Genomic DNA, 20,372 nt, shown 5'->3' on the forward strand with positions numbered 1-20,372 from the left:
CCATCTTCTTCATCATCTTCCTCTTATGAAAGTGATGGTGAAGACAAAGAAGATCAAGGCAAGAAAAAGGTGAGAAAGAGGTCACCCTCTTCTCCATCTTCCTCAAATTCTTCACCTTCTGAATAAAGTGATGGTGCAACCTTTGAACCATCAAAAATAAGAGGCAAAGGAAATCCTATGCCACGTGGAAGAGGTCATCCAAGCTCAAGAAGTTCAAAGAGGGAGGGAAGAGCATCTCCTTCCTTACCTAAGATGGCACCTTTGGTGCTACGGACAAAGTCTTGGCCCTTATCCAACATTTCAATGCGGGGTTTGGAGATGAGGGCTTTACAGAGTCCTCTAAGCTATGCCATGTAGCTATGCACTTTCAAAAGTCCGCCAGGCAATGGTAATCTAGCCTATGGGCCAACGATGAATCTCCACGAACATGGAAAGCTTTAAGAGCTTCCATTATGAAGTAGTTTTTGGCCACCGATGCCAAAGAGAAAGTACTCACCGAATGGCGAAGCTTGAAGCTCTCCTTAAGAATCTATTCACAAATATGTAGACAAGTTTTGGGACTTACAACTCAAAGCCACTATCTTCAAAAAGTTGGATTTTGGAGAGCAAAAGCAACAATTTTGTGTGGGCTTAACTTAAGAAATGGTGGAGTATGTCAACTCCCAAAGGCCACGCACCATATCGGCGGTTATACACCATACTGTGTGGCTTCTCAAATCAACTTCCAAACAGGGGCAAAGAGAAATTCTAAGCCCATGAAAAACAAGGGGTTCCAATGATACTAAGGGGAAGGACAATGTCCAAAAGTCTCCTAATGGCAATTCCAATAAAGCTAAGGAGAAGGGAGTTTACAAAGGCAAAAACAAACCTGAAGAGCTTGAGCGTTATCACAAGGATAACCATTGTTTCAAGTGTGACGAGCAAGGGCATGTGTACCATGCTTGTACCCAAAAGAATACCCGCCATGAGCCTCCTAGAGCTACCTTGGTTGAAATCCCAAGAGGAGGAAACTCACCAGAAAGCATCTCCTCTATGCCATGCTTGGGGAAAGGTAAGAGAACATGATTCTTTTATTTTATTTGACCATGGCTCTACTCACACTTTCATATCCACAGAGTTGGCCACCAAGCTAGGCATACAAGCCTACAAGATGGGAGATGTCCTACCCACCACAGATGGTGCTTTCAAGGGGCAAGAAGCTTCAGTCACTCCCTTAATTGGGAAATCGAGGCTCCATGTGCAAAGCTATGTGGACAAAGAGGACTTCTTTATCTCTCCTCTCAAGCATGAGGATGTAATCCTAGGGGCACCATGGTTTGATTGCATGGCTGCCAATGTTAAATTCCCTGAAAGGAGAATCTACTTTAGGTTTAGGGAAAAAGATATGTACATAGATGACAAGCAAATGGGTAGCACCATACACATTGTATATACGCAAGCTTTCAACAAGTCAATAAAGAGCTCTATTTCCATGTACATGATCTTTGTTAAAGATTCTCAAAATGAACCTAGTGTTTTAGCAAAAGAAGATATATACATACACAAGGAATTAGAGTTATCCAATTTTCTCAAGAGGTTTCAAGATGTCTTTATTGACGACATCCCTTGTGAGCTACCTCCTAAACGAGGCAATGATGACCATGCAATTGAACTTCTTCCAGGAAGTTCACCACCTAATAAACCTCCTTATAGAGTTTCTCAAGCTCAACAAGAGGAGATTATGCGGCAAGTGCATGAATTAGTTGAGAAGGGCATGGTTAGGCCTAGCTCATCTCCATTTTGTTCTCCTGTGCTTTTAGTGCAAAAGAAAGACGACACATACCGTATGTGTGTTGACTATAGAGCACTAAATAGGATCACTATCAAGAATAGGTTTCCCGTTCCATGGGTAGAAGACCTATTTGATAAGCTACAAGGGTCCACCTACTTCAGTAGGATTGACCTAAAAAGTGGCTATCATCAAGTAAGGATAGTTGATCAAGACATTGTAAAGACCACCTTTTGCACTACGTTTGGTCTTTATGAATACATTGTCATGCCTTTTGGCTTGACCAATGCACCAGTCACATTCAACCGCTTGATGGAGAAGCTATTCAGGCCTCACCGAACCTTTACTGGAGTGTTCTTTGATGATAAAAGGACTATAGACGCTTCATAGAAAAGTTCTCACTAATAGCAGGACCATTACATGACCTAACAAAGAAAAACGTTAGGTACCCATGGTCTGCCAAGGAGAACAATGCTTTCAAAAAGCTTAAAGAAAATCTTATCTCTCAACCTGTGCTTACACTACCGGATCTCTCAAAGCCATTTGAGGTCCAATGTGATGCTTGTGGTAATTGCCTTGGACATGTTTTGCTCCAAGAAGGGCACGCCATAGCTTATGAAAGTCGAAGGCTTGACCTTGTTGAGCAAGCTCTAGGCATATATGAAAAGGAACTCCTCGCAGTTCTACATGCCTTAGACTCATGGAAGCGCTGTTTATTGGGGACTTGAGATGCTAGATGGATGCAAGGCATACAACTAAAGCATAACCTAAACCTTGTCAATGTTTACAATGCTTCCCTAGAGTAAGAAAATGTACAAATGTTTAAAATGAACAAATTTTTTGTCTTATAAGACTCTCTTTTTCTTTATTGTGCACAAATGTGAAGTAGTATGCATGCTTAGATCAAGTTTGCGGAGACAACGTCTCCCAAACACCAAGTAGAGCATGCCACTCTACTATGGAAGATATATAGGACTAATGTGCAAACCTGCTTGCGGCAGTTTAGGCTCTCAAGCGCCAAATGGACTAATCATCCATTCTAGAACGATGTCATAGGGGTAACATAGGGATCCTCTACCCGCTAGGAAAAGGACAATGATTATGCTTTATCTTCTCTATCCCATAGTCGAGGACGACTATGATTTCAAGAGAGAGGTAATGTCATAATAACTAATATATAATTCTTCTAAATGATTTTCTCATGTTAAATGGATCATTTAATATGGGGAAGTGCAAGGGGAGAAAAAGCTAGAATATTGGTTAAGTTGGCAGACCGGCCACAGTAGGGATATAAAGGAGGGAAAATGGGGTGCCATCTACAAAAGAGCAATGTGCAACAATGGGCTTAAAAGACCCTAAGGTTCAGCCCATTAAGACTTCCAAAATGCTAAGGTTTCAAAATTCAAAGGTTGTGTCCAAAGGTCAAACATTAGAGAAATTGGATGCTTTGTGTGTGTCCCAAAAAGTCTTCATTCATCCCTACATAGGAGGGGGCAAGCCCTAGTTGTAGGAGATGAGAGAGAAACTCACACACACACACACACACAAGCTCCCTTTCCACAAAGGGAATGAGGGACACATGTCAGCTCCCTAGCCCATATGTCCACAAGGTGCACTCAAATCCTATTGGATGGCCTTGGAGGTAGACCAATGAGAATTAGGCTAGAGTAAATCTAGTTTAATTAATTTAAAAACACTTAATAAAAGAGTCAATAAGAATTGAGCTCTCTAGAAGACTATTGGACAATCTCCCAAGGGGTCCAATGAGCATTCAGCAACCCAATGGCTTGCCTGATTCCTATTGTCCAGGAGACAACGGAGTCCAATGAGAGTTTAGTTGCATTAATTAATTACCTAAAGCTCTCACAAAAGGGGAAATGGGGACACATTTCATAAGGTTATCACTTATGCTCCTGAAATCCTATTGGCTAAGCCTGGGGAGGTCCAATGGGGTGTCTGCATGAGCAAATAGCAAGAGGGGTCGACCAAGAGAGAGAGAGAGAGGGGGCTGATTTTCTCAAGGAATTATTGCATTACACACACACTAGTCTATGTGTGGAGTAAGAAGACTCTCTCTCTCTCTTCTCAAGCTTTAATGGAAAGCTTATCACCTACTCCAAGCTTGTGAGAATGGAGGCCTACACCAACAACTCTTGGCTTTGTGATGCAAATCCAACCAAGAGCCAAGCTTCAATGCATGCTCATCTCCTCTACCATGCTAATTACTAAGCTAAGCTATGCTAATATGAATGATTATGTGCTCCTTCTTCCTCTCAATCTACTCTCATGCCCCGCTAGCTCTCACCATCTTCGAAGGTGTGTGAGGTCTTGGGTCTGAGACCGTGAGGGAATTGATGTTGTGTTTGATAAGTATTTTGCTTAGTACTTGAAGTTTCCATCTTCATTGCACTAGCGAGTATTGAAGGAACACAAAGAATTTTATTGTAAAATGTCTCTCTTGATGGGAGAAACCATAATACAAAGCCTTTTGGAGGGGGGACCGGCTCCATGCAAATCCGGTCCTCAACTGTTGTCAATAGCTTAATTTCTCTCTCTTTTGAAGTATTGTTCATGCTATCTAACTAGGTATTATGCTTTTTTTGCTCTCTCCACCCAAGCACTCTTGTTATTCTGATTAGGAATCTATTCTAATAAAATGCTCACTATATTCATGCTATTTTCCACTACACACAAGTTACTAGGCCATTAAATGTTACAATACAAGTACAAAGCAATTGTACTAACACACTTGCCATGTAAATCAAATATCTATTGAAAAAATCTTCTTGCAGGTATCGGTTTCAATCAAGGTGATAGAGTATGCATGTCTGTAACCACACAAAAAGTTGTCATCGGGAGTGTATGTGAAACAAACCCAAGTGCACATTGTTCTAGCATGCTTATTGGGGAAGGAAATGTATTGGTGTCGGTTGATTTGTGTTTTGAAAAGAAAGCACTTATTCCATTCCCAACAATGGATGCATTGACAGTGGGAGATGCTTTTCACAGTATTGTAAAATGGAGTCTTGGGTTGCTACAACATATGAATGAGATGCAATACAAAGGGGTTTCTATGTCTGAGGCTCACAAAAATATGGGAGCATTGGAGGTACAATATGAAGGAATGAGCTACAGGGAGGTTTGGAAGGATAACAAGGTTCAACTTTGGGATGAAAGAAAAACACATGTAGTATCCAAAGGGGTTGTCATGTACGTGCGTCCATTTGATTCTGTAAACTCTGGCAAGCTAGGTGAAGATAACATCGGTATTGGTATTGAAACAACCTATGTTGGTGGAGGCTACTATTTCTACAGAATCTGATGTATGTAGCATCAATCTAGTTTGCTGGCCTATCAAGAGAGTGAAAACTATGGATGGAAAAGCGTTGTTACGGTATGAGGATTTAGATGCTATAGATGCATTACAAGATATATGCATTGAATCAACTCATTTTGTAGAGCCTATTTCAAAAAAACAAAAGTATTGCTTTATAAATAGGAAGCCAAAAATGTATGTGAAATCTTCTAAGAAATCCAATCAAGCATTCCTATCATCTATCTAGCGTGTTTCAACCATAGATTGTTGTTCTAGAAGGTGTTGTCAATATGCCAATAGAGATAAGGTCATGGCCTATGCGCAATGAATTTTGGGGACAAAGTTTGCAAAATAGAACCAACTACGTGTATGATACAATGTTGACTGTTTGGCATAAGAACAAACAACTACAAAGACTTTCTATGTATTTTTTATTTAATGGCAATGAGGTTTGTAGTAGAGCTTGGTACGAAATTCATGGCATTCTAAAAACTTCATTTTATAGTTATCGTGAACAATTTGAAAATGGGATTCGATGCTCATGGTAATGATGGTGTCATAAGAAAAGGAGGAGACCATACAGAAATGGGAAGGGCATTGATGCACTCTTTTGTAGAGGAAGACTCAAAGAGAATGCTACATAAGAGTAGAACTATGGAAGATGGTTTCAGAAAAATCTTGCTTGCAATATCAAACACATACAAGCAAATAGACATTTTACATGATGTCAATAAAACACTCGAGAGTATGAGTCTCAAGCCAATGTCTAGCACTACATTCAATAGGATTTGGAATACAGAGTTTGCTAATGTGACCTTGTCAAAAACAAGTGAGTTGTCCAAATTTGTTGTGTGTAGTCGGATAAAGTCTCAACTAGAGTTAGCAAAGGGTGATGAGCTGATTACACGTTTGAAGGATAACCTAGAATTCACATGATGCAATAACAAAGTTGTGAGAATGTGTACTACACCTAGAGTAAGTTCTTGCAATTGATAAGTATTTATGCATTATACATTATAAAATGGACCAAAAAAAGATAGCAATACCTAGTTGCAAGTGAACTCAAAAGACTATGTGAATGCATACCAGCTGCAAACAATAACACCATTGTTGGCTATTGAAGGATGTAAAAAATTGCCTGAGAATCTTTTGCTACATCTAGATAGTTGTGCGGGAGAGAATAAGAATTATTATTTATTTGCACAATTGTCCTTGCTAGTAGAAGAAGTTGTTTTCAAAACCGTGCATTTGGGATTATTAATGGTGAGTCATACACATGAGGACATAGATGCAATGTTTAGTAGGTTTTTAGAGAGATTGCGAACAGAAATGACATTCACTTTTCCACATTTAATGGAACATTTCCAAAAATGTGAAAGCTCGGCTTTGGCACCATTTTTTATGACACAAGTTTTTGACTTCAACTCATTTGTTAAAGGGTGCATGTGTTAGGATGCTCTAGTTGGACACTTTAATCCACTTCAACTTTGTGTCTATGTGCAAGGTGAAATCCTAGTAATGCATTAAAAAATTCACCCCAAATCACCCGATTGGATGCCAAGGGAGTCGAGAATTGAGTTGTGGGAAAAAGATGATCAAGGGAAACCAAAATTGCCAGCAGGTTGTCTAGATGTGGTACCTATAGTAGACAATGTGAGGGATAGTCCACTGGTTATTTAAGGGATTAAGACATGTCTTGACTTTTAGAAAAGGTATTATGTCTTAAAAGGAAAGGACCGTGATTCTAAAAAGTACATGGAGCCAGTTATTCTTTATTGGCAAAATATAATTAGTGAGCTTAAATAACCAACCAATAAACACACTGGTGAATATACATCATTTTGGCCAAAGACTACAGGGAGTCATCGAATGCAACAGATAGAGGAAGACAAAGATGAGTTTCAAGGATATAAATAATTGAACGGTCACTATGTTGGTCCTGAAAGTGCAAGGCCGCATGAAGATTTTAGGCCTCAAATTGATGTAAGGAAAGGGGATTTTGTTCATGTGAGACCCGCAGATCTAGAATATCCAATATGGCTAGGATTTGTAGAGTCAAAAGTTGATGTGGAGAGCATCTCCTAACTACAAGAAAGCTTTCATTCAATATTGGGCACCAAAACATCAAAAACAAATCCCTCAATCCAAGAACAGTATGAGGATTGTTGGAAAAAGAATCGGTGTTGCAATGTTGCTGACCCAAAGTGTTGGGAGTGTGTTGATGCAGTTTTGGCCCAAAGTGTTCGGAGTGTGTTGATGCAATTTTGTGGTCATGGACTCCAGAGGTGGAAGGCTTGCAGAAGCAATCAAGATCCCATCCAATGTTGTGGAGAAGGCACAAGCTAGCTTAATAGGAGAAAATGAATAGCATTTCATATTCATATCTTGGTGTTTTTATAATTTTGCATGCCTATGTATGATTTAATAAGGTATTTATTAACATCACATGAAAATAAACTTTTAATGAAAAATAGGTGTTTCTCAACACCATCGTTTTTTTGAGAATTTAACTCTTTGTCTAATGTAGTCCAAGGACTGAACAACAAAACTTATTTTTAACATTCCCAAATTAAACAAAAAAATCCAAATCAAACAGGAAATAGGACTACATAGGCACCCCAAGTTGTGGGATCTTCCCATTTCATCTAAAATGGTGTTAATAATTGTATTTCCTACAAAAGACCTATGGAAAGTGTACCTTCTTGGACATCTTCACAAAGAAATTTACAAATTGCCTATGAAAATCCAAATACTTTCGTACTATTCATACCATCCTCAAAGGGATGAGTGGCATTCCAAAGGTAATTTGAAATTTTCATAGATATCATACCAAGTATCTATGGCACTACGACATCCCTTTGGTAGCACAAAGGTAGTACATGTATTTAAAGGTGTGTTGTAGTAGACAGTGCGTGTAATGTTATTTTATATATACCTAACATTTCCCACACCAATACTTAAGCACAAGAGCTACAGACAACTTCATATTGGTAAGGTTGGAATCACATCCCATTGTGTAATAAATGTAGAACAAATAGGATCTTGTATAAAGGAGATTAGAGAGAGACACGATGCAAAGTAGGTTAGTGGAAAATCAAAATTTACAATAGCATTATTACAAAGTGATGACTCCATCCACTTATGCACCCTCAAGGTAGCACTTAGATGGCAATATAGACAACTAGAGTTGGTAGGCAGGAATACAAGGAACTAGTTATCCTTCAATATAGGATGCCATGGCTCATGGAGATGGTCTCTTTATATAGTGATACAAGTGGGTATAGATTATGCCAACCCACCGTCTGTGGCCACCGACTAGCCATCGGCCACTAACCACCAACCACCAACCACCAACCACCGACCATAGTACTAATGACATGTGCAGATGGCCTGGTATCGTAGGGAATATTCTCAAAATATTTGATGATCAGTGGCCACCCAAGCATCGACCACTAACCACTAGCTACTAATCATAGCACTAATGACATGTACATATGACCTAGTATCATAGAAAATATTTTAGGAATATTCCTTCAAAAAAAATTCATGAACCCCAAGTTTGGGCTCTTGAGTTAGCTTCGTATTATCCACAATCACAAATAAATATCTCATCAATGTACAAGCTAGGATCCACCAATATATGGATACTATTGGCTTCTCCTGATATGGGGGCCTTACAAACTATACAGCATACATGATGGTGGGCAAAACTAACAAGTGGAAATTGTAGGTATGTATACTAACACTCCCCCTCAATGAACACCCAACGATGCTTTATGGGATGTGGCTCCAACTCGGAGTCGATGAAGGTGTCAAATTAGTTTATCTTTCCCAAGAGCTTTGGTATAAATATATGCATAATTATCTTCATTAGGACAACACTCTAGCTCCATAATATCATCCTTATTAATAATCTCTCAAACAAGATGATATTGAACCTCAATATTCTTTATGTGCGCATGGAAGACGAGGTTCTCAAAATCACCATGCAACATTGGTTGTCACATTGAATTGTTGTTGTTGAATCAATAAGAACACCTAAGTCCATGAGAGCACTCCTAAGCCAAAATTGCTTCACAAGATACAAAAAAAAGTAGCTTTATACTCCAGTTTTGTTGAAGAAAGAGCAATGGTTGGCAGTTTCTTGCTAATTCAAGAAATCCCTCTGAAACAAAGTGAGAAACAATATCTAGAAATTGACTTTCTAGAATCACAATATCTTGTCCAATCAAAGTTACAATGCCCACTTAAGGTATTTTTGCCAATGCCATAGAAAATGCCATGGCCTAAAGTACCTTTAATATATACTTTAGAACACTCATTCCCACCTCCCAATGAGATTCCTTAGGCTAGATGGAAAACCTGCTCAAAACACCAACAGTAAAATAAGTGTCTGGTCTAGTATTACACAAGAAAATCAAACTTCCCACAAGCTTGTGTTCTTCTTGATGTCAACTAAGAAAGAAAAATCCTTTATGGAGAGTTTCACATTCACCTCCATTATAGTGCTCACAAATTTACAATCCATCATCCTAAATGCTTTTAGAATATCTATTGCATACTTTTGCTCTGGGATAAAGATACACTTTGTAGATTTCTAAAACTCAACCTCCAAGCAACAATGTGAAGATTCCAAGTGTGCCATTTCAAACTCTTAGCCCAAACGCTTTCTAGTTTGTTAAATAAGCTCTTCATGATCACCTGTGATAATTAATCCATATACATATAAGATAACAATGAGCTGCTTTATGGGACAAGTCAAACCGTGGTGGCTATTCTGCATAAACCTCCTCCTTGTGAAGTTCGATCAAAAAAGTGAATGCTACATCCATTTGTAAAACAACCCAACAAAAGATAGTAGCAAGAGAAAAATCCATTTTCTTCACCGAATGTGGTCCTTCTTCAAATACCACATTGTGACTAGTGAGTATTTTCTTTTTCTCTGGATCATAGAGTCTGGAAGGTTTAGAATCTTCACTATATTCTAGAAAGACACGCTTCTTGCTTTTCGCATCTAACTTTGTTCTTTTGAAATCAAGAACATGTGCATTAAAAAAATACCCAAAATCTTTGAAATGTAGTGCCGAAGGTTCCTTACCAGAATACGCTTCCTGATGTGTTTTTCCTTTCAAAGACTTTGTGTAGCTTTGATTGAGGATAAAAACTATTGTATTTATTACTTCGGTCCAAAAGGAGTTTTGCATATCTTTGGCTTTGAGCATGCATCGTGCGATCTTAGATTGAGACATTCCACAACTCCATTCTGTTATGGTGTGTAGCAATAATAAGGTGACACTTGATGCCATGCTCATTGCAGTAGATGTTGAATTATTTAAATTCTCCTCCTCTATCTATCAAAGTTGCTTGACCTCCTTTCCTATCTCATTTTCTACAAGCTTGTGCCACACTTTAAATTTTCAAAAAGCTTCAAAATTCTCACGAATGAAATACGCCCACATATGTCTACTGTAGTCGTTAGCTAACAGGAAAAAATAGAAAGATTCACCCACAACAAAAGTAGACATTTTACCGCAGAGATCAGCATGCACCAACTATAGAGGAGAATTTGCTCGATCATTACTCTCTCATGAAAATGCCTTCCTTTGTTGCTAACCCATCATGCAAGCCTCAGATACTTCATTCATATGTGAGATTTGAGACATATGTGCAACCATCCAACCTCTCTGTATCTCTTTTATCACAATAACACTTAGGTGACCAAATCTCTCGTGCCATAGCTAAGTTGTATCTTTTTTAATATTTACCATAAGTGTAAAAATCCAATAAAGATTTTTGCACCTACTCCTTTCCAATTGTATTGCCTTGAGGATTTAAGCACTTTTCTTTAGTTTGCTTGAAACAAACTTCAATACCTCGATCAGTGATTACATAACAATCAAAAGCAATTTCTTCTTGATTTGCGGTACGTACAACACATTAGAGAGCTATTTAGTTTCACCTATAGCTGCTAGAAATGGAACTTTTCTAGACCCTTCTACTAGACATTTTGCATTATTTCCAACAATTACACTGATAGCTTCAAGTTTTGTTATCATGTGTCTCTTCCACATATTGTTTGTCGGTTTTTTTTCAGATGTTTATGTCTATTGTAGATGGTTTTATAGAGAGGCAATGTTAGAACAAAATCTGCTCATGGCCCCTTGCGTCGCATTTTGTTGATACAAGCATTGATTTTCACAGCATTATACAACCAATTTGGGTTTCTCACCCACGCACATCACACCTCACTTGTACCTTGAAGAGGCAGCACATACCTCAGATGAATCTCATTTTAGGTGGTCTCTCACTTCTCAGAACCATACATAGGTCACACCGTGCACCCATTACCATGGACAAACATGGGAAGCAAGAATCTATACCTCAAGCTCAAACACTTTTTCTTCACTGCCAAATTTCCACGTTGATCATGGTATGTCTGTGGCAGGGAAGCTGTGCGGACACTTGGGACCAAAGGATCTGCCACTTTAGCGCTTGCTTTCCATGTTTATCCTAGAGAGAGAGAGAGAGAGAGAGAGAGAGAGAGAGAGAGAAGAAGAAGAAGGGTTTCTTGTAATAGCCACACCCCCGATTAAGTGAACCATGTAGTAAACTCTACCACTTGGTTTACCAAGTGTCCATAGCCAATAAGGATATCACTATCAAAATTGCAATGCTCTATGCATTTGAGAACTGTATCAACAAGATATTTTTGGGGAGCAAATGGCTGAACATTGTAGGCACAACAAATGGAAGGCACGGAATGCGGATGCAATGAGTGCAAATACTGTACCAATATGAAGAATGGCTTCCAGGTTTGCTGCTTTTCAAGACGATTTTGGTCAAGAAGAGGGAGGTATTTCGATCTTACATTGTGATAGGGACTTGCAAATTGTGGTTGAAGGCAATACTTCTTGGTTATAGCTTCAATTGTCAAGCACAGACAAATTATGTCTACATAGTAAATAGAGAAAGATAATTGAAGAAAATGATTAAAATGTGAGGAGATGATGTGAAAGAGGTGGGGAAGTGACGACCACGAGCAAGAGGAAGAGTGAGAATTAGAATTTTGTACGTACAACAACAACTTCTTTGTTAAAAAATGTCTAATATAATTGATATTAAGCTCAAGGTTTCATGCAACAACTCAAACCTAACTATACAAAGTAACTATACAAACTGCCGACGTCTAAACTGGTGGTGCATGATTTAGGAGATTGACCACACGCTCGGGAAGGTTGCTCAAGGCTTTCTTTGTCAAGGGTTGTCGAGTAAATGACCTTGTAACAAAAAGCAATTTTTCAAGGTGATGATCTTTGGCCTTCATGGAAATCCTTTCCTCCTTTAGTGCACGTGACCATATCTCTGGTTCCTAGAAGTATTTGTACTTTGGTTTTGACATGTGAGTGTGAGCAACCTAAGGTTTGTGAGCTTTGGTAGCTTGTTGTGGAGATAGTTGTGCCTCAAAACGACCATTTCCAGGTGTAAAATCATCAGAAATAGCAATAAATCAGCATAGATTGGTTTAAAAGTACAAGAAATTGTCATGATGGCCAAGCTGTAGGGGTGCTTGTTTTACCTCACAACACTTAGTGCTTACGAAGAAGATGATAGGAACTTTCATGGTGGTGCTCATAGAGCAATCCCATCCTCCTTAATCTCGTCAATTATTGACGAGCTGAATTCACCCTTAAGAGATGCCATACCACCACAAGGGAGGTTCCAAGTATAAACAAAATTTGTTAGGTGACCATTAGCATAGTAAACATTCTCGACACCAAACGATCACTGCAGTTAAGGCCATACTATTGAATCAGAATGCAGCTCAACCAAGGCTTTGCCTGAATCACGAGAAGAGGTAAAATGCATCCTCCAAATTGATTGAGTTCAATGATGCCAAAACATCACCTTCCACCATAAAATATCACATAAGGAGTTTAACCTTCCAAAAGATAATTGGAGTTCATTCAACACAAAATGAACATCAAGTCGATGTAAGTATATCTAGCACTAAAAACTGGATCAATCAGTCATACCTGTTTAATTTTAAGCTCTCAAGAAAGAGCACCCAAAGAACATTCCCCATATGTAAGTACATTAGCCTCATAGATAAGTTACAAAAAGCTAAAATCGCAAAGACATTCCTCCATGTGCCTATATTAGTCTCGCAAATTAGACACTGATAGCTAAGGTCTCCGATCAAGATGAACACACGCATGCCAAGGACATACAACAGGAACTCAATAGTAATCCACTGATCTAGACCACGTATGTCAAGCATCAATGCTACTCCACAATTACTAGCAGAGGGTAAATGGTAAGAACCAATACGGTAAGAATCAAGAAGTTACAGTCTGTGGATCACAGAGTACCAACACCAAACAGACTCAATTGATGAAGCCCCACAAGGCAAGAAATCAGTTGGAATATGCCTCATAATCAAGAGCATAGAGCTACACAACCGGCATGATAGCCTACCTGAAGGATGTTGAAGCTGCCTGTATATGAAATTCTAGGGTATTCAACTTCAAATTCTTGCCCAAAAGACTCCCACAGGCAGCGCCCAAATCTGAACCAAGCCTGCCTTTTATACCGAGCTGGGGCATGCCAAATTATCGCCAGAGAAACCATCCATGGGTGGAGCATAAAGAGGGTGTACTTAAAATTTTACCTCTAAATTTTCAATTTGAAGGTGAGAAAACCTACAAAATTTAGAAATTTAGTGTGAACCTTCAGATATAGTCAATTTACCTCTAAATTTCTCATATGTAGGGTTCCCAAGGTTTTGGGAAAGTTCTTTTTCGAGCACTGGTCGAAGCATGAAGAAGGTGCACTTCAAGCCAAAACACAGTAGAAGCCAAATTAGGGAAAGGAAGAAGACCCAAAGGAGACGGGTAGTAAGAGAGTATTGCGCTAAGAAGATGAAGCACGGCCTCAGAATGTAAGAAATGCCAAATAAGGAAGAATCTCAAACCTACCGAGATAATTACACAGATATTTCAGGGAAGAAACTTACCAGGTCTATCACTAAAGTAGCTGGGGTTAGAATTTCATATAGGAGGTTCCATACGAGGAAGATGGGTGGCCCCATTAATCTAGAAGGTCCCGGGCGTTTGGTTCAACAGAAAGAAAACTTAATTGATTAACACTGATACCAATAAACCATGCTTGTTAGCAATTTACATCTATCATACCACATCCAGTAAAAACAAAGAGATATAGATGTGAGCTTTTCTTACACTGTCACATACACCCGCCTTTTCTGTCCACCACCTTAATAACTACACTGTTACAGCTGCAAAACTCCTTCAAAAGATGGTGCCCAGCATTACAAGCTTTTGCATCTTGAATGCAGATGCCATGAAGGTATTAGGAATGTCATGAAAGGAATTATAATGTCATCTATTAACCCACCTAGCGCTGTATAAGGGTGAATCAACGTCTGTGCTTGCCTCCACCCTCTAGTCATCTCTCACATTATAGATTTGACAACCATACCACAAAAATCATGTTATCTCTTGGAACATACAAGCGGGACTCTCTCATTACGGTCCCGGAGCTTCTGCACCACAGCTTCCAAGAACTCTTTTGAGAGCTTGAACTCCTTGTTGAGGTCCTCTCTAATGTCAGGATGTTTTTTAAACCAATTGCCAAGCATACGATGGACATGAGCGCGAACCATTCGCCATGGAACAGGATACTTCTCCAAAAATTCGAGATACTCAAGAAACAGCTTGGGTTGATCTAGGTATAATTCAACAGAGTCTTCCAATTCTTCAGCTTCGTCCGATGCTGAATCCATTAACCGATATCCGGCAAAAAGGGCAGGATTCTCAAGCAAAGACTCTGCCGATAGCACTCCATCAGCACCGGTCTCCCTGAGGCATTCATGCACATCCTCCAGGCATCGTATGTTACCATTTGCCAGTACAGGAATGGTGAGGGCCTCCTTGACTGCCTTGATTGCTGACCAGTCTGCTCTGACAACCCTCCCATCTTTCTGATCACGAGTCCTTCCGTGAACTGCAAGAAGAGAGCAGCCTGCCTCCTCTAGCATGTGAGCATATGCAAGAGTATCTTCCAGCTTGGGGAATATCCTGATCTTACAGGAAACGGGAACAGACAAATTCAGAGCTAATTTCTCAACCAGTGACCGGACAAGGGGGAGATCATCCATTAGAAAAGCACCATAATTGCCGCGCTTTGCAATACGCTGGGGGCACCTAAATAAAGCCAAAGATGAAGTTCATTCAAGCAGAACAGAGCAGTCTTTGCCAGTAATGTTAAGCCAAACATACCCTAGATTAATATCCACGTAGTCGCAAAATGGTTCAACAACTTGAGCTGCAGCAAGAAGCTTTTCAGGATCATTAGCACAAAATTGCACAAACAATGGTCGATCTTCCTGTAGCAACAAAAGTTATAAATTGAGAAAATTCACCAAACACTCACCGCATACAACACAAACTAATTGTCAGTGACAGCACAGAATGATACAAGCAACAGCAATTCAAAACCATGACAAAAAGAAAAAAGCAAAGGTGACCCTCAAAGCAGGTTGATGCCTTGATCTTACTCTTTAAGCAGTGCCAACGGTTTCTTATTTGGAGCCCAGCAGGATCTCATGGTTGTTCCATGTGAATTTTCGAAAACAATGTTTGGACTTCGTAAAGCCACATCTTGACGGTGGCAATTAATGCCCTGCACTCATGCTTGTTTTGAAATGAAACTCATAGCTCATATACTTGAGAAAATTGACCGTTTTGTACCAAAACCCACCATAACATGGTAATCTACGCTGCAGGTAACCCACAGCTCCCTCGCCTGGAGTATACATAAGGAGGTTGAATCAAGCTCTCCACAGAGGCCTGGCTGACACAGAAGAAAATGGCTACAATCCCTGAAGGATGGTTAAAAGGTTGTCAGCCTGCATCTCATAGAAGACATGAACAATTGCTTAGGAAAATGCCAGTGGCAAAGGATACATAACTTGCAAAGCCTTCAGATAAGACAAAAGGGAAATCAGGCTATATGACCAAGCAGATGGATACTTCAAGCTTTTTCGTGTATTCTCGAAGAGAATTCATGACATCTTCAATTTCCGGCACGAAATCTTTTTCTTCTAGCACTATCACAATTTGCCAAAACTGCATCATGTACAGCTTTAAATAGCACAACAATTTCGCCTTCATTCTCTACAAGGCTTCTAATATAAGCTAGCTGCATGCAAATACTTTTGAGCCATGTTGACAAAAGAAGACACATTCTGCCTAGGCTCCATGACCAATCCATAAAGCTGCAATTTTAATGCAACCTTGGTGGTACATGCTTCGTGTGCAGGCAAGCGTCAACATAGTGCACAAAGTTGTCGTCAATTGACGAGATTTTCCATGTCGACTGGGATTTTCTTTCGCTTTCTTTCTGCTTTGATTTTAGAGGGCAGTATGTGACGGGCTTTGGGGTTAGGGTTTCTAAATCGAGGTCATAGACGCAACTATCTGTTAGGTATGTCAAGCCCGTGGGCACAGCCTATAGCAGGCAGTTCACTTTGCATGGCCTTTGCATGACAAGTTAACCCTTTATATATGTAAAGAAGCTTTAATCAATACACAAGGCGTTTTATTTCTCTGTGTCGACTCTCTCTCTTCTCTCTCGCTCTCGTTCTGCTGCTCATCTTCTTGCCATGGCACCCCAAAGGCAGCATCCCCCGTAGCTGCAACACCAACAACTGGTATCAGAGCCCAGGTGGGCCGCCAAAGCCAGGGCCGGATCCTTGGCGCTGTCATCAAGCACACAGGCGGTGGTCAGGAGTGTATCAAAACTCTGCTTTTGCTTCGTTGTCTAGAGCAGGAAACGAAGAGCCATAAAGGCCTGCGGTCGACTTCACAGGGCCGATACAGAGCACCTCTAGCCATTGAAGTTGAAGCTTGAGTTGCTCAAGATCCTTGTCGCAGTTGCTATTGCTGCCGTTGGCCTGCCTTGCGCCAATCGAAGGGGAAGATAACTGGCCAATGCAAACAAGTGCAACCCCCGGTTCTGCCTTTGTCTCCAGCTAGAGGAAACTCGACCAGGCGCAGCTTTGTAGGTCGCTGTTGCAAAAGTTTTTATTTTTGATTTCACACTAGTTGAACACCTTATTTGCCCTGCGTAAGGGGTTATTCATACAAAGCAAACCATGTATTGGAACGTCGAAGATGTCTTGACCTCGAAAGTCTTCCTCCACCCAAAGATCGGTCAAGTTTGCGAAGCTGGTTCACAATCTCCGAGGCATAGCTAGCAAAAGTGATTTTGGACGCGTTTAAGAACACTACAAGCCTACGACTTCAAGCTTCTTAAAACCCTATTTGCATCATCTAGTCGGCAAGTGAAGGAGGTTGGTTTCTCAAACATGGTGCACGATAATATTCAACAAATTGTCGAGGACTTGGGAAACAAATCTAGCCTAATTCAAATGAAGGGCATCACTTTTAGCTCGTTTTGGATTTTTTGGCGGTCTTCTTCAGACGCCTTTTGGTCTTATTGTTCTAGCCAAAACTCGCATTTTGTTATTTCTTTATGCTGTCATAGGTCAGTTAAAGTTTTTTTTAATGTTGTCAGTTGTCATCATGTCGAAATTTGTACGGGTTATAGACACTGCCACATAGATCAGTGGTAAGACCTCCCATTTTGTCAGTTCTCAGCCTGTTGTTACCGCTTCTCATGAGGTTACTGGGTACACCTTAAACCCAAGATTTGGCAGTGAACCAAAAACTCCATTTTTGGTAGCTAAAAATTTGGCCTACACCCTATCTCTTCAAGGGGGGGTTACTAACCTAGCACCAGGTTATGGATACACCAGAAATCCTTGGTTGTGAGAGAACCTAAAACTCACGGTTGATGAGTACACCAAAAACTCGAAGTATCATGAGTTGCTTCTCTAGTTCGGGCTTGAGGGGGGGATTGTTAGGTATGTCAAGCCCGTGGGCACAGCCTATAGCAGGCAGTTCACTTTGCATGGCCTTTGCATGACAAGTTAACCCTTTATATATGTAAAGAAGCTTTAATCAATACACAAGGCGTTTTATTTCTCTGTGTTGACTCTCTCTCTTCTCTCTCGCTCTCATTCTGCTGCTCATCTTCTTGCCATGGCACCCCAAAGGCGGCATCCCCCGTGGCTGCAACACCAACACTATCCATTGCGTTCGTTTCGCCAGTCACATGCCACGTGCCCGTGGCTGTGTGTGCCATGTGGACATGCTTCATCGACTTCCAGAGCCAATTTTCCACCTATTCCTAGATAGGAGTGTCTAGAATCCTAGGAAGATAATCACCCGCAATTTTGTGATCCTATTCGCACGACCTACATGTCCAAACTGTCAAAGTGTGCATCGGAAGGAGGGGAGAGAGAAAGAGACAATGGCAGAGAGAGAGAGAGAGAGAGAGAGAGAGAGAGAGAGAGAGAGAGAGAGAGTGGAAAGGCTAGCAGCCCAATAACTCCAGATGGCGAACTCTGTACAAGACAAGACAATGAGAAAGAGGGTGCCCCCCCTCCTATATATAGGAGAATAGGGGCTGGTCAGGTAATAATCCTCAATATAGCCCAAAGACCTAAAAATATGACCCTCCAATGTATATGTGATCAAATGTCACGTGCACATCTAACCCTATGTGCATGTGGACAAGCTACTTCATGACAAGGGTTCAGTCAGCCTAGCTTGGGAAGTGTTCTGGCACTTTTGTGAGTCTGTTCGCAGACCGTGCATGTCTCAACATATCCTCTAGTTGCACACAGCATGATCATCAGCATTACCATCAGATTCCATCGGGAGCATTTTACAATGCAGAAAACCTAATTTCCCTATTTTAGCCATTTTTCACTTATTATTAATAAGTGACTTTGTTGGGAAACTGGGTAGGGAAAATTGGCTAAGAATATATATAAGAAAACCTAGCGCTAGCACTTTCTGGCAGAAGAGGCAGAGGACCACAGTCGAAGTACACCTTCTTAGCAAGACCGGCAAGGAGACCTAGCGTTTTCAGCCATCAAAGACCAGCCAACGTTTTTCATCTACAGCTACCAATCTTCCAATAGTCTCTCAGAAAAGAACTCTCCAAATGAACCTAAGGGTAAAGCTAACACAATTGCTAAACCTAAGCTCACTCCAGATGAAAAGGTAGAACAAGGCATTTTAGGAGGATACATCACGTCGAAAGAACAAAACATTTATTCTAAGGAAGGTCGTTGTTTTCATTGTCACATCAAGGGTCACATAAAAAGAACTTGTCCTGAGCTTGAATCTAATGACTCTAAAGAACCCACAAAACCCACCTTCTCTGTCAATGCAATAAATGAGAACAAGAGTGTGACCCAAGTTTCTCATGATCCTTCCATTGATGAGTCTCTCATTAAGTGTTATGGTCACGTGAAGGGTCAGTGTTTTGTCACATTGTTTGACCCAAGCAGTGACTCTCTTGTCGAAACAGCCCGCTTGGAGGTTAGCACGACATCTCCTTTTGAGGTGTCATGCTTCTCTCCCGGTATCGACTCTCTCATCACGCAAGAGTGCCTTGATGTTTTGTTCACTGTTCAACAAGTGTCCTTCCGCAGAAAATTTGTAGTCTCTCCTCTTTCAGGATGTGATATGCTTTTGGGCATTCGATGGTTTCGTGAGCATAACCCTCTCATTGATTGGGCGGAAAATACGTTCACTTTCAATGCCAAAAGTGACTCTCCCATTGTCATTCATGGAGAGCAAGTTGTTCATTCTTCATCTCTCATTTCTAATTGCAGACGAAGTTTGAAAAGAATCCGGAGAAGGAGACTCTCTCAGTCTCTTCTTTTCCAAAGCACGACACACATGATTTGCATGATAATGATAAGCGAGATGATAAGCATGATGATAAGCATGACACTTTGCATGATCAAGATGTGATTATTCACGAGCATGATGATTTGCAGGAAAGAAACTGTGATTGTTGACAAGGATGATGGTTTAGTTGATACTTTGTCTAGTGAAGCTAACCTCATTGCAGATTCGATAGATCACGAAGAACCGATCTTGGCTCTCGAGTCAAGGTCGAAAGAACCCCCACAGGAAGTATTCTGTATTCGAATGATTAGTCAGCACGCATTGTTCGAGTGTTTCATTTGTGATGCTTTCCTATATTTTAGTCACCGTCCTTATGTTAGGTGCAGCGGAATGAGTGTTTGCGCTTTGCTCAAGATGAGTGCTCCGAACTGTGCTCAAGGTTCCTTTTGTTCTTATGGAAGGTAGAGCCTTCCGTTCTTAATGAGAGAGTGCTATGATCACA

The 20,372-nt window shown here is 40.4% G+C and overlaps 1 protein-coding gene across 1 annotated transcript in view; it reads right to left on the minus strand.

The window, feature by feature from the left end:
• Nucleotides 1–14,233: 14,233 nt before the first annotated feature.
• Nucleotides 14,234–20,372, minus strand: part of LOC147460610 (FMN-linked oxidoreductases superfamily protein) — a 30,123-nt gene continuing 23,984 nt past the window's right edge. The window contains exons 3-4 of the mRNA XM_086508121.1: nucleotides 15,380–15,486; nucleotides 14,234–15,304 (exon numbers count right to left, since the gene is read on the minus strand). Coding sequence (XP_086364247.1) covers nucleotides 14,593–15,304; nucleotides 15,380–15,486 — 819 coding nt within the window. The 3' untranslated portion in view covers nucleotides 14,234–14,592. The remainder of the gene's footprint in view (nucleotides 15,305–15,379; nucleotides 15,487–20,372) is intronic.

This window comes from Adiantum capillus-veneris, chromosome 3 (genome assembly GCF_014529385.1).
Source record: "Adiantum capillus-veneris isolate H3 chromosome 3, ASM1452938v2, whole genome shotgun sequence".
In the NCBI taxonomy this organism is placed as follows: Eukaryota; Viridiplantae; Streptophyta; class Polypodiopsida; order Polypodiales; family Pteridaceae; genus Adiantum; species Adiantum capillus-veneris.